The following is a 15193-nucleotide window of genomic DNA, read 5'->3' as shown; positions in this document are numbered from 1 at the left end:
GCCACAGATTGAGCACCCATGCTGTAAATGTCTACCAAAAAGCTTGCTTTGCGTTTGCACTAGGGTTGTCCCGATACCACTTTTTTAGGACCGAGTACAAGTACCGATACTTTTTTTCAAGTAGTCGCCGATACCGAATACCGATACTTTTTTTTAATGTCATGTGACCGTTTTCAAACCACAATACAGACCAAAGATATTTTCTTTAGAATTATGAAGAACTGGTACATCATGGTGTGGGGCTGTTTTTTAGCATACGGTACTGGAAAACTACATATCATTGAAGGAGTGATCACTGTCAGTGCAGCTCATCGGTGCCAGTGCCCAAAAGTGCAGCTAGCCAGTGCCACCTATCAGTGCAGATCAGTGCCCATTAGTGCATCAGTGCAGGGAGGCAGCTTATTAGTGCATCTCATCAGTGCCACCCAATCAATGCCAGTGCCACCTATCAGTGCCATCCATTTATGAGTGCCATTCAATCAATGCCAGTGCCACCTAGCAGTGCCATCCAATGGTGCCATCCAATTTGTGTTCGATGTCACAAAAAAAAAAAAAAAAAGTATTCTATTTTGGTATCGGGAGTATTTGCGCGAGTACGAGTACTAGCGCAAATACTCGGTATCGGTCCCGATACCGATACTGGTATCGGTATCTGGACAACCCTAGTTTGCACCATAACATTCTCGGTTTAGACTAATTTATTAAAGTCAGTGATCTCACTATATGCCTTTTGGGAGGCATTTGCAAAAGGAACCCCATTATTCAAATAATACACCTAAACTTTCTAGCAGTATAGATGGTAAATACAAGGTTATGCAGAGCTAAAGCTGGCGACACGGATCAAAATCCAATGACCCCCCCCCTATTCACCCTCAGTAGCATGGATAGAGGAATGTCAGCTGCCAGCTACTGAGCAGCACTTGGATCTGATTGGATGAAAACATTGTTTGCCTGAGGGTTTTCAAACTGGCTTCTTCTACAAAAACAGTTGACTTCTGTTGTTGTGGGTACCAATTGGGTGCTGGAGTCAGTTGGCCTTAGGGTCCATGAATTGGCCACCCACAGCTCCAACTTCAGCCTATTCAGTGGGAATTGGTCGAAATTCGGGCAATGCAAGTCCAACTCATGGAACCTAAAGCCAACTGACTGGTTGCTACAGCACCCAATTTTTTTTATGGTGGTTAGAAGTGGAGAGAGTCGCATGGTTCCCCACAGAAAAACCAATCATTTTACAAGATGCTGAAAAGGTGGGACGATTGACTGTGAAGAAGGGAAGGATCAGGGCCGATCCTAGGCAGGGTGCACAGGGTGCTTTGCACCCAGGCGCCTGCAGAGGTGGGGGCACCAAAGTGGCAGGGTTCTCCCCTCCCTCCTTCTCTCCTTGTTTGTGTCCGTCCAAAACTAGTGTTCTGAGCAAAGGTATATGTCCGTCCAGAACATGTCTGTAGTCTCTGACCATCTCCTTTTCTATGTCTGCAGTCTCTGCCCATCTCCTGTATTATGTCTGCAGTCTCTGACCATCTCCTGTACCAAGTCTGCAGTCTCTGACCATCTCCTGTACTGTGTCTGCAGTCTCTGCCCATCTCCTGTATTATGTCTGCAGTCTCTGACCATCTCCTGTACCAAGTCTGCAGTCTCTGACCATCTCCTGTACTGTGTCTGCAGTCTCTGACCATCTCCTGTATTATGTCTGCAGTCTCTCACCATCTCCTGTACTATGTCTGCAGTCTCTGGCCATCTCCTGTATTATGTCTGCAGTCTCTGACCATCTCCTGTATCATGTCTGTAGTATGTCTGGGGGCTCTTTTTAACAGAAGCCCACTCTGTGTCCATCAGAGAGGCCCCCCTCCAGGTCCCAATAAAGTACTCTGCTTCTATTCCTGTATTTTGTTTATTGTTAAAGCGGGAGTTCACCCATAAAAAATTTTTTACTCTTAGATTGATGCTCATTTTGTCTAGGGGAATCGGCTAGTTGTTTTAAAAATCGAAGCTGTACTTACCGAGAGAGCGATCTTCTCCGCCGCTTCCGGGTATGGTCTTCAGGACTGGGCGTTCCTATTTTGATTGACAGTCTTCCGACGGTCACATACATCGCGTCACGAGTAGCCGAAAGAAGCCGAACGTCAGTGTGGCTCTATACTGCGCCTGCGCACCGACGTTCGGCTACTTTCGGAAAATCGCGACGCGATGGATGTGACCGTCGGAAGCCTGTCAATCAAAATAGGAACGCCCAGTCCCGCAGCCCATACCCGGAAGCGGCGGAGAAGATCGCTCTCTACAACGGTAAGTACAGCTTCGATTTTAAAACTAGCCGATTCCCCTAGACAAAATAAGCAGGAATCGAAGGTTAAAAAATGTTATTTCCGGGTGAACCTCCACTTCAAGAGATCATGTAAGGATCCCAGGGTAATGAAGACTTTGTGGGGTAGTATCTCTGCGGTTGAGTCATTGCCATAGAAACATTTGTACAGGGGAGGGGTTAGTAAAATGACCACGCCCATGTGGGGGGCGCTAGAAATATTTCTGCACCCAGGAGCCTGTGACCCTAGGATCGGCCCTGGGAAGGATCGTCAGCGATGGCGTATATAGTAAAATGAGTAGTTTGGCCCCCGAATTCGCAAAGCACAGCTTCTTTTTAAGCCGTCGATAAAAACCAATTTCCTCTCTCAGAGATGTCAGAGCTTCGGCATCAACAACAAACACTCCTCACAAGACCTCCTTCCTCCGCCGCAGTTTGTATAATTCCCCCCGGTATGTGCCAAAGTTCTGATCACACCCCTTGCAAAATAAAAAACCTACAGCCTCAAAGTGGAATCCATCACCCTGAAATGTTTAAAGATTAATCTGCTCCGACACGGCGCCGTATGCTGTGCTGGGAGGATGTCAGCCTCCTCGAGGTGCCTCCATGCATACAAATAAATATAGGTTTTGTTTAAGCATGTCTTGGTTTTAATGGCCTCACTTCTTTTTTTTTTTTTTAATGCAATTACAAAATTAACTTCTAGGCAGTATAAAGAAGCACTTTAATTAAATAAGCGATTAAAGTATACCCATTGTAAAGAAATATGAGAGCTGTCAGTGCCATCTTTTATATAAATGTGTCAGTTTCCTGGCCAGCATGCTGACCCTCGGCTTCATAGAGTAGCAGCTAGGAGTAAGAATTTAATTTGGGATTTTTCACATTACTTGGCTTTTATGTATTTATTGTTATTGGTTAAATTGCAAAGAATGTAACTTGAGGAGCTGGAAGACATCCAGAAGGGAGAGGAACAGAGTCAGGTATTATGGCATTGAGATACCACAGACTCTGCACACCAAACAACTTTCGCTCTGCCCTTGGGGGTAAGTCATAGGCCAGTGATGGGGAACCTTGGCACCCCAGATGTTTTGGAACAATGTTTCCCATGATGCTCGTGCACTCCGCAGTATTGTTAAGCATCATGGGAAATGTAGTTCCAAAACATCTGGGGTGCCAAGGGTCACCATTACTGTCATAGACTATGATTAAGCCCCAGAAGTGGGGAAAACATGTCAAGAAGGCATGAATTAGGAGCAGCCAAAGCTTAGGCCGTTTCTCAATATTTTACATTGAGCTGTTGGTGTGTGGCGTCTTCACACTATATGGACAGCATACTTCCTGGATGAGCATCCTGGACGCCAGCACTTAGGGCTCATTTACACTTGCTTCGGCTTCAACACACATTAAAGGGCTAGTTTACACTTGCTTCAAAACAAGGCTTCGGACAGGCTTTGTTAAAGCTCTCTGAATGCCAGTCAAATCCCCTGTCACTAAATAAAATGGTTAGCTTAAAGTCCTGTTTACTCTTTGCTTGGTGCTTTGGTGGGGCTTCGATGAGGCTTTGAAGGACATTTGATGAGGCTTTGGTGGGGGCTTCCATGAGGCTTTGGTGGAGCTTCAATGAGGCTTTGGTGGAGCTTCAATGAGGCTTTGGTGGGGCTTCAATGAGGCTTTGGTAGGGGCTTCAATGAGGCTTTGGTAGGGGCTTCAATGAGGCTTTGGTAGGGGCTTCAATGAGGCTTTGGTAGGGGCTTCAATGAGGCTTTGGTAGGGGCTTCAATGAGGCTTTGGTAGGGGCTTCAATGAGGCTTTGGTAGGGGCTTCCATGAGGCTTTGGTAGGGGCTTCCATGAGGCTTTGGTAGGGGCTTCCATGAGGCTTTGGTAGGGGCTTCCATGAGGCTTTGGTAGGGTCTTCCATGAGGCTTCAAGTGAGCTTTGCCATAGACTTCTATGGAGGCTTTGATGGAGATTTGGTGGGGGATTCCATGAGGCTTTGGTGGGGGCTTCCATGAGGCTTCAAGTGAGCTTTATTTGGGCTTCCATGAGGCTTTGGTGGGGGCTTCCATGAGGCTTCAAGTGAGCTTTGGTGGGGGCTTCAAAGAGGCTTTGGTGGGGGCTTCCATGAGGCTTCAAGTGAGCTTTGCCATAGACTTCTATGGAGGCTTTGGACAGGCTTTGTTAAAGCTCTCTGAATGCTAGTCAGTGCTCCTGTCACTAAATAAAATGGTTAGCTTATAGAACAGTTTACAACTTGCTTTTGATTTGCTTTGGCTTCAAAAATGATACCCTATGTGGCTTTAGTGGTGCTTCATTTTCCAGCAGGACTTGGCACCTGCCCACACTGCCAAAAACACCAAAACCTGGTTCAGTGACTGTGGGATTACTGTGCTTGATTGGCCAGCAAACTCGCCTGACCTGAACCCCATAGAGAATCTGTGGGGCATTGCCAAGAGAAAGATGAAAGACATGAGACCGAACAATGCAGAAGAGCTGAAGGCCGCTATTGAAGCATCCTGGTCTTCCATAACACCTCAGCAGTGCCACAGGCTGATCGCTTCCATGCCACGCCACATTGAGGCAGTAATTGCTGCAAAAGGGGCCCAAACCAAGTACTGCATGCTTAAACTTTTCAGAGGTCCGATATTGTTCTATGTACAATCCTTGTTTTATTGATTGCATGTAATCTAAGTTTCTGAGATTTTGGTTTTGGGTTTTTATGAGCTGCAAGCCATAAACATCACAATTATGACAAATCACGGCTTGAACCATCTTGCTTTGCATGTAATGAGTCTATCTCATATTAATAATTTCACCTTTTAAGTTGCATTAGTGAAATAAATGAACTTTTGCACGATATTCCATTTTTTTTCGAGTTTCACCTGTAGTAGCAAGTTGATCAGTTTCTGGGCAACATGGCCCTACCATGCGTATGACGATGTTTGGGATTTTAGGATTGTGAGCTCCATTGGCAGTAGAGAGTGAAACATTTAATACACTTAGGCAAGAAAACTTGTTACTACTGCAAAAAGTAGAAAACAGAAGGTCATCTCAGTTGTGAGGCCTTTACACGCTCCGCAAGATGGACAGATTCCCAGCGCCAAACAATGACTCAGCTCTTCCTCATGAAGTGTCGGAGAGTCTAAAGTTGATGGTATTGATAAAATGCTCAGTGGTGTGATTACCTCCCACTCTCTGCATTACTTTTTCTGCCAAGGCATCAAAACATCTCTTGTATGTCCATAATGGAGAGAAAAGCAGTAAAAATATGAGGCTAAATAGGGAGAACATGGTCTGTAAATGGCAGATAAAGACTATATGAAACTTCTTGAGTTAGCATCACTTTATGAAAGCCACTCTCAAAGGTAATGTATAGATGTCTTTTTATTAAAATGTTCAGAACTATATATATATATATAAAAAAAACATTTAAAAGTAGAGACATCCCCTAAAAAAAAAAAAGTGGACATCCCCCTCCTCATATGAAACTGCCAGACTCCCTTACACTGGCTTTGTTCTCTGAAGAACGATCCGCGTTATTATTGAAAAAAGGTAAGAGCTGATATTTCCTATTGTCAGTGGCTGAGCTACAGGTACCTGAACACTCAGATGTGAACCGGGACACTTTAAAAGTATGGGATTTAGGTTGTGGAGCGATTAGTAGCGTACAACTACAAAACGCTCATGTGTATATGGGGAATGAAATTCAAACTTGAGGTGGCCTACAAGGTCCTCTTGACGCTGGTACTGGGTCCCAGCCCATATTGCCAAAATTGAATCCATCACACGGTGACAGATGTTTCCCTTGATGCAGCCAGCAAGGAGGCAGAATCCATATTTGCTGGCCCTGCTCCTGCCTGGTGGGATTCTGGTCGAGGGTCTTTAGACTCTTACACACTATCTTTCATATAACTATCCACAAGGATGCCAAATTAGCAATTGCTTCATCGTCCTATCCCAGGCCTTTTTTCCTACCAACAGAAATTGCCCAGCTACTTATTTATTGCCGCCAAGTGCCCGATTGCCAGGGCCTGGAAAAAGCCTGATGTTTTGTTTGCTGCGGTGAAGAGCATATTGACAACTCTCATGATCAATGAAAAGATGACCAGTATCCTCCATGACTTCCACGCTACATTTCTTAAGGTGTGGACCCTGTGGTGGTCCTATGCTCTTCCAACCCTGCATCCAACCAGCTTGGGCCTTCCCACCTAATTTCTTTCATTTCCCAGCCTGGGGGAACTCTCTCCGCTATTTTCTCCTCCCTTTCTCCCCCCCCCTCTTTTCTCCTCTCTTCCTCTTTGACCGGGCTTCCCCCTCCCCTTTTGTTCGGTTTACGTTTTGTTTGTCCCCCCTTTTTAGCAAACGTGTCCACTCCCTGCACCCAAGGGTCCATGCACCCTGTGTTGTCCCTCAGCCCGAGTCAGGAGGTCGTTGGAGTTCAATATAATACACTTAAGCCCCGTATACACAGTCCAATCAGAAATTCCGATCGTCTATCAATTCCGACACGCAAAATTCTGACGCATGCTTTGAAACAATTCGACACATGCTCGGAAGCATTGAACTTAATTTTCTCGGCTCATCGTAGTATTGTACGTCACCGCGTTTTTGACGGTCGAAAGTCCAGAGAACTTTTGTGTGACCGTGTGTATGCAAGCCAAGCTTGAGCAGAATTCCATCCAAGGCTTTTCAGACGGAAAATCCGATCGTGTGTACGCAGCATTATAGGTACGTTCTGTTCCTGTGGCTCTATATCATGCTTACTGTTTAAATCCCCTGCGTAGGAATTCTGTGGTTGTAACTGTCAATATACCTCAATAAAAATATTGTACCAGAACGTGTACATGTCCTATGTCCATACAGGTCAAAACAACAAGTTGACTTTAATTTAGTCCTCCCCAGCAGCATGCATTGACCTTATGTTGTTCTTATGGTCCTCCATCACTATGGTCACCCACGGGGAATGAAAGGAAAACCTTTTGTCAGCTATGAGTTGCCAGAGTTGTAGGTTTATTCCAAGCTATGGATTTCACATACTGTAGGACGGCACTGACCAGGGGCGGACTGACCATTGAGGCACTCGGGCACTGCCCAAGGGCCCCATGCCACTAGGGGGCCCCATCATGGTTGCCAGGCTCAGTAAAACCAGGGACAGTATGTAAATATCTGTATATCTGTATTTTTACATCTGTCCCTGATATGTCCGAAACCGACATGCTTTTGATGTGAATATTTCCCGAGATTTTAGCTGCCCCGCCTCTGCACTGCCTCCTGGCATGGTGGCCATCTGTAAGCCCGGGGGCCCCATAATCTTCTATTGCCCGGGGGCCCCATGAGTTGTCAGTCTGCCCCTGGCGCTGACTGTCCCAGTACGGTCACGAGGAGTAGGCCCTTCATACCCGAAAGAACAAGGAGTTGCCATCGTCTCTAGTTGGTGAACGGAGCCCCTCAACAGGCAAAGCACAGATTTGCATTAGATAACGTAACAATAAAAAGGAGGCTTAGATATAAATCTCATCTTCACACCATACACAGCAAGCAGATCCCAGGCTTGGATACAGATCTCCTCATTAGCTAGTAAGTGGCAGAAGGTTGGAGCATGCTGTGGGGTTCTTCCGCCAAGAGATGAAACAAGGTGGTCCAGATGCTCCACCAGCATTCTACCCTCAATACACTGGCTAGCTACTAGCTCAGAGGAAATTGGAAACGGAGTCAGCTCCCAGTATACTGCCAATACACCCTCGGGCAGAACTAAACACAGCTCTGCTCCGCAGTATGACATTTTAAAGAGGCACTGTCACCTAAGTAAGGCAATGATACAATTTTGCCATCAGTAAGCTATTTTTGTTTTTAAGCCATGGTTTAAAGAGTTTTGTTGGAGCAAGGAAGAGTTAAACCCATTGGTTTCTTTTTTTTGTTGACTCCCCTTCACTGCCTGTTATGGAGACACAGCAGAAAGCGAGAGGAAATATCTACAAAGGTGTGGATAAATCCCAAAGAACTGTCACTGGACCAGGTATTATGATTGGAAGACATCTTCTGGTTACAATGTTCTGGATTTCCCATCACTTTCTATCTCGGTGACACTGGGAGTATAGGGATGTCAAGGCACCTTTGATAGTACAGAGGTTGGTCATGGCTATTGCAGCTCCAGCCTGAATCATTGATACAAGGCAGGATAGATCCATGCTTTCATGTTGTTTCATGTTTATGGAAAACTCTGACCCTACCATCTGTCCAGACCAGACAATTTTCTTTTCAATCTTCTATTGTCCAATTTTGGTGATCCTGTGCGAATTGTAGCCTCCACTTCCTGTTCTTAGCTGACAGGAGTGACACCCGGTGTGGTCTTCTAATGCTGTAGCCCATCTGCTTCAAAGTTGGATGTGTTGTGTGTTCAGAGATGGTATTCTGCATACCTTGGTTGTAAACGAGTTGTTATTTGAGGCACTGTTGCCTTTCTATCATCTGGAACCAGTCTGCCCATTCTCCTCTGACATCAACAAGGCATTTTCCTCCACACAACTGCCGCTCACGGGATATTTTCTCTTTTTCCCACCATTCTCTGTAAACCCGAGAAATGGTTGTGCGTGAAAATCCCAGAAATACCCACACCAGCCCGTCGGGCACCAACAACCATGCCATGTTCGAAAGTCACTTAAATCCCCTTTTTTCCCCATTCTGATGCTCGGTTTGAACTTCAGCAAGTCGCCTTCAACACGTCTAGATGCCTAAATGCATCGAGTTGCTGCCATGTGATTAGCTGATTAGCAATTTGTGTTGCTAAGAAATTGACCAGGTGTACTGGGTCACCTAGTAATTAATTAAAAACTGTGCTACAGGGGGCACTCAGAAAGCAAAAGCTGCTATGTAAGGTATGACTAGGTTCACACTAGTGCAGGCCGGGAATAAGTGCATAGTTCACGTTCAATAGTGCACGTTCCTGACCTGGCACTCCCACGCACTGGCACATGCATGCATCTTTGCATGCCAAACCACATCGTGCCTCATCACCCTGCCGTTCGGTGTTGGGTTTATCAAAGGTAGGGCAGTCCGTTGAAATCAATGGGTTGACCTGCACACGCACGCACAAACCTAAATGTTACAAACCTGCAACATATGTATCACTTTTTATCTTGCCTATAATTCCACTTTACGTGAAAGAAAGCTACAATGGAACTAAAAGAAAAACCTTGTAACAATTTCATTTTCCAGGAGCATTATCGGGAATATAGATTTTTTTTATTATAAACAGATCTATAAAGCACACAACCTGTCTTCCTATACTATCCGTCTGCTGACACTCTACCTGCTGGGAGCCCCCCCAAGACCCCCAATGGGTTATTCATAGGCGATAAATCTCCCCGTGACCCCACTTAACTAACATCTTGTTTAGATCTGCTGCCGAGCCTTCAGGAAAATAAATCACAAGAAGAATTGATCTTTGAGAGCCCAGAGCGACAGAAACCATCAGAGGTAGGGGCGATTTGACCCCGTGTAACCCAACGTACCGGAATTTGAGTTTATAAGCGGTTCACCATGTATGTATTGATGTTTCTACATCGCAGCAAGAGTCAGACCAATCACGGTTCATTGGCGAGCTTCTATAGGAGGAGATCCGAAAAATAGAAAATAGAAAAGAAAGAAGGAAAGGATTGAAGAATTTCCACACTGTACAACAAATGTTTTAAAGGGGAAGTCCAGCCTAATTTTTGTGTTTTCAACATGTATTTGGAGTACATCAAGGTAAAGCAAATCTGTCAGTAACTTCGCACTTGTCTAAGGGCCTTCCATTTATTTTCAACCTTCTGTGTGCTCCTCTGATACTAGTTTCATTCTGAACAAAGGGTTAAGCAATTCCCAACCACTGGCGCTGCAGTGGCCAATGAAGGAGTTCCCATTAGGCTACGTTCAGACCGTTGCATCCTGGAAGGGCCTGTAACATTGTGCGCTTTCCTGGGATGTGGAGAAACGCGTTGACCTTTCCCGGCATGTGGAGAAACGAGTTGCCCCTTCCTGACATGCAGAGAAACGAGTGGCCCTTCAGCAGACATGCAGCAGTGCCATTGATTGTTAATGGCACCACCACGGATATGTAAACATGTGTGAAAACCGCATGGCACATTTTTTTTTTAAAAGGAATCAGGGACTTCCTTTCCACGTATCCCAAACCTAGGGTAGCCAATTAAAATGAATGGGCTGTCCTACACATGGCATGAGAAAACGGTCCCATGCTTGAATGTGTGAACCAAGCCTTAAGTTATAAATTAAAGCCAAACTTGGTTTAGGATGGAGTGGGCAAGAATTAGAACCCGTGTGAGTATTTTTTACTGCTGACTGTTGCTCCTCTGGTAATGATTCAACCCATTTATCCTGGCGACTACTGGATGTTACAATGGTCACCAGAACAGGAGGTCATAAGAACATCCTCCAATCGGGTAATCTGTTCTGGGGACAACCATCTAAGAAGGCAATTTCCTTAACTTAGGGGACATTTTCTCATTCCCCATAGCACCTCTGGCAGAGGAAGTGAAGAGAAATTTCCCCAATGGTACATGGACACAAGAACAGGGGTCATAGGAATGTGCTCCAATGGGCGAACCTGTTCTAGGCCCAACCATCTAAGAAGGCAATTCCCTTCACTTTGGGAGATTTCCTCACTTCCTGCTCCTCCTCTGGCACAGGAAGTAAAGGGAAATTTCCCCATTGATACACAGACACCAGAACAGAAGCAAAGAATATACTCCAATGGGGGGGGGGGATTTGTTTTGGGGACAACCATCTAAGAAGGCAATGCCCATCACTTTGGGAGATTTCCTCACTTCCTATTGAGCCTCTGGCACAGGAACTAAAAGGGAAATGTCCCCCAATGTAAGACACTTGAACAAGGAATCATAGGGTTATACTTTAATTGGGGGAATCCGTTTTAGGGGACAACCATCCAAGAAGGCAATTCCCCTCACTTTGGTAGATTTTCTTACTTTCTATTGCGCATTTGGCACAGGAAGGGAAGGGAAATTTCCACAATGGCACACAGACAACCAGGCGTTTTAATCCTTTCCTATGCTACTCAAAATGACAAACAAAAAAGTTTTGGCTATGCATACACTTTAAGGGTAAAGCATTGCATTAATAGTAGGCTTTTGGTATTAAAAATGTGTTTTTTTTGCTCAATAAATCTGACTTTGAAACCATATGGTGCCATTTTGTTTTCTTAGGGAGGATGGGATTCCCCTTTAAAATTCAAAGTTCAGGTCTACCTCAACTTGCTAGTACAGTGTGGAGAGACTGGAAACACATTACCAAAGCAGTAAAGAAAGTTCATATTAAATTCCCATTCACATGGCCAATGATTGACAAATTCATGTCGTTATTCCACCATCAGTCACCAGCTCCTGGACGTCTTCTGCACCGGCCGGATCGGTGAGTCAGCCTCATCTGAGCAAGAAGTGCAAACACAGAACAGATTGCCGCTGACATCACGGCCTATTCACAGCCACTTAGAAAGCATTTACTTAAGGGACAAGACGGCTCGAGGTGACAGGAGATGACCGGGGAACTGGCGTCTGACACAGCCCATCTATCGGGGGGGTGGTCATGCGTGGTATATGACAACATAGGATGCTTGCCTTTGTGAGAGACGCCTCTACCTATTCGAATACTGAGTTCGCGATCTCCATACGATAATCCTTCGTCTTTCTCCTTTGGCGGTCTGGAGTCGTAACCAACGGCAGAGTAAGGGTCGTCACTTATGCCCTGTAAGACAGAGTAGAGAATGTCCTTCAATGGGGAGGAAAATAAAAACACATATTCAGAATAATAATAAACACTCTGAACCTCAAAAGTGAAGTATGGACCTTTTTTATGCAGAATCATACAGTACTTACCTAGGTGGGTGCAGTATCGGTCCTCTGCCAGCTCTAACATGGAGAACCAAGCGATCAAATACAATCGATCGCTCGGTACTCAAAGCTCCCTGAGCAGAGAGTTGGTGACTGTCAGTCACCGCACTCTGCTCTGCCCACCTCTCTCTTACTGGAGCACTGGGCTGTGGAGGGGATGAGTACAGCTGGCTCAGGCTCTCAGCGGCTCACCAAGAGACTGAGCCCGGTGCCAGTCCAGGCATGTTGGCCGATCCCGACTTTATTGTCGCAATCTTGCCCGAGCCTGGATCGCCTCTGTGATGTCAGCCGGCTGTCTGCTGAAAGTGGATCACAGAAGTGCAGAACAAACTGCACTCCTTTGATCTACAGGAGTACAGGCATCCAAGCTTTCCCTGTACTTCTCCTTTAACCACTTGCTGACCGCCCGCCGTCATTGTACGTCGGCTGTTTGAAGTGGAATACCGCTGTTATGGCAGCAGATAGCCGCTAGAACAACTGTAACCGCTTCAACAGCAGACAGTCCTCTTTCAGATAAAGGTAGACTCCACGGCAGATTCACCGCAAGATCACTTTTATCAAGGGGGGGGGGGGATTACAGTGAAGCAAGAGTGGACTTGTTATTTGGATGCTATAGCCCATTAATTGGTTGGTAGATTAAAGTGGAGCAAGAGTTGGTTTGTCATTTAAATGGTGGTTACAAGAGTAGACTCAATGTTTGGATGGTGAAATAAAGTGGAGCAAGAGTGGACCTGTTATTTGGATGGTGGGATCCATTATTTGGTTAGTGGATTTAAACAGGTGAAGAGTAGACATATTTGGATAGCTGATTACAGTGGAGCAAGAGGACTGGTCTGGATGGTGTGGCCCATTACTTGGTTGTGGAGGAAAAGTAGACGTGTTTGGATGTTTGTTTTAGATTACAGTCGAACAAGACTGGACTGGTCATTTGGATGGTGCGGCCCATCAATTGGTTGGTGGTTTACAGTAGAGCAAAAGTAGATTTCTTATTTGGATGGTGCCCCGTTATTTGGATGGTGGATTACAGTGGGACAAGAGTGGCCTCGTTATCTGGATGGTTCGGCCCATTATTTGGTTGGTGGAATACAGTGGAGCAAGAGTAGACTTGTTAAATGGGTGGTGGATTAAATGGAACAAGAGTAGCTTGTTTGGACGGTGTAGCCGATTATTTGGTTGGTGGAATACAGTGGAGCCAGAGTAGACTTGTAATGCCCCATACACACGAACGGATTTTCCGACAGCAAAAGTCTGATGTGAGCTTTTGAACGGAAATTCCGACTGTGTATGCTCCATCGGACTTTTGCTGTCGGAATTTCCGCCAACAAAAGATTGAGAGCTGGTTCTCAATTTTTCCAACGGTAAAAATTTTCGATCGGATATTCTGATAGTCTGTAGCAATTCCGACGCCCAAAATTCCGACGCATGCTCGTAAACAATTTGACGCATGTTCGGAAGCATTGAACTTCATTTTCGTCGTAGTGTTGTACGTCACTGCGTTCTTGACGGTCGAAAGTGGAACTCCGTCGGAAAAACCTTGTGTGTACAGGGCATTATATGGTTGGTGGATTAAATGGAGCAAGACTAGACTCTTTGGATGGTGTAACCCATTATTTGGTTGCTGAATTATAATAGAGCAAGAGTAGATTTGTTATTTGGATGGTGCCCCGTTATTTGGATGGTGGATTACAGTAGGACACGAGTGGGCTCATTATTTGGATGGTGCGGCCCATTATATGGTTGGTGGAATACAGGAGACTTGTTATATGGGTGGTGGATTAAATGGAGCAAGAGTAGACTTTATTTGGATGGTATAGCCCATTATTTGGTTGGTGAATTATAGTATAGCAAGAGTAGATTTGTTTTTTGGATGGTGCCCCGTTATTTGGATGGTGGATTACAGTGGGACAAGAGTGGACTGCAGGGCCTTGGCAGCCAGCAAATTTCTAACCCCCTTATAGGGGGCCCATCAACAGGCAAATGATAAACCTCAAGTGAGTTGGGGGGTTATAGTAAGCTTCCCAACGTGAAGACTTTCTTAACAGCACCTCACCAACACTCTTGGAGCTGTTCAGAAGGTCTGTTGTAATACACAGAAAATAACTCCTGCAAACAGGCAAATGTGGCAACAGGAATGGAAATCTACGGGTTTGATTTAAATGAAGAATTGCCTTTCTAAAGCGGACATACACCCGCTAATGTATTCTGTAGTTTAACGCTTTATTTGTATGCAGACGGTAAGGCCGAGCGGTACGAGGAGGGGGGAGTGGAGGTTTTGGGATAGCGGGGGATGAGTGCGAATTGGAAAAGGCAGCAACTCAGATGTCATCAGCGCGCTCTTCCACCTTAATGTATTTTTACTGCATCTGCTCGCAAAATGACACTTAATACATCGACGGTATAAATTCCAGGTTATGGCTCGCGTGCGGTTTTAAACAGCGGTTCCTGAGCATCACAGTAATGAGTCCGTAGTGTCATATACCATTCATCAACTGTAACAATGGGCCAAAGTACATTAGGAGTTCATTTATTCATCCTCAGCCACAGCTGCTTTGCTAGAGCCACACCGGCTTTGCCGAGGAAGGGGCTGCAATTGTTTGCCGTGATGAAGATAATTTTTCTATTATTAAATGGTTCATACGTACGCTCGAAGACTTGTATTTAAAGTGCATCTTCATTCTCTCAATCAACATGGACCATTTTTATGCTGCTAGCCTTAGTAAAAACAGAGAGGAAGTACACTCACCGGCCACTTTAATAATTACACCTTGCTAGTACTGGGTTGGGCCCCCTTTTGCCTTCATTTTTGGTGGCATAGATACAACAAGGTGTTGGAAACATTATTCAGAGATTTTGCTCCATAGTGACATGATAGCATCACGCAGTTGCTGCAGATTTGTCGGCTGCCCGTCCATCATATGAATCACCTATTCCACCACATTCCAAAGGTGCTCTATTGGATGAGATGTGGTGAGTGTAGAGGCCATTGGAATAGTG

General features: G+C 45.3%; 1 protein-coding gene across 2 annotated transcripts in view; it reads right to left on the bottom strand.

Moving 5' to 3' along the window:
• SLC39A11 (solute carrier family 39 member 11) overlaps positions 1 to 15193 on the bottom strand; it is a 164476-nt gene that overhangs the window by 50524 nt on the left and 98759 nt on the right. The window contains exon 5 of one of the 2 annotated variants that reach the window (XM_040331007.1): positions 11927 to 12053. In XM_040331007.1, the coding sequence (XP_040186941.1) occupies positions 11927 to 12053 (127 nt within the window). The remainder of the gene's footprint in view (positions 1 to 11926; positions 12054 to 15193) is intronic. The other variant, XM_040331008.1, reaches the window with a different exon arrangement.

The sequence above is a fragment of the Rana temporaria genome, chromosome 12, assembly GCF_905171775.1.
Source record: "Rana temporaria chromosome 12, aRanTem1.1, whole genome shotgun sequence".
Taxonomy (NCBI): Eukaryota; Metazoa; Chordata; class Amphibia; order Anura; family Ranidae; genus Rana; species Rana temporaria.
Note: the sequence above shows the minus strand (reverse complement) of the source record. Positions and strands in the feature narration are given on the sequence as shown.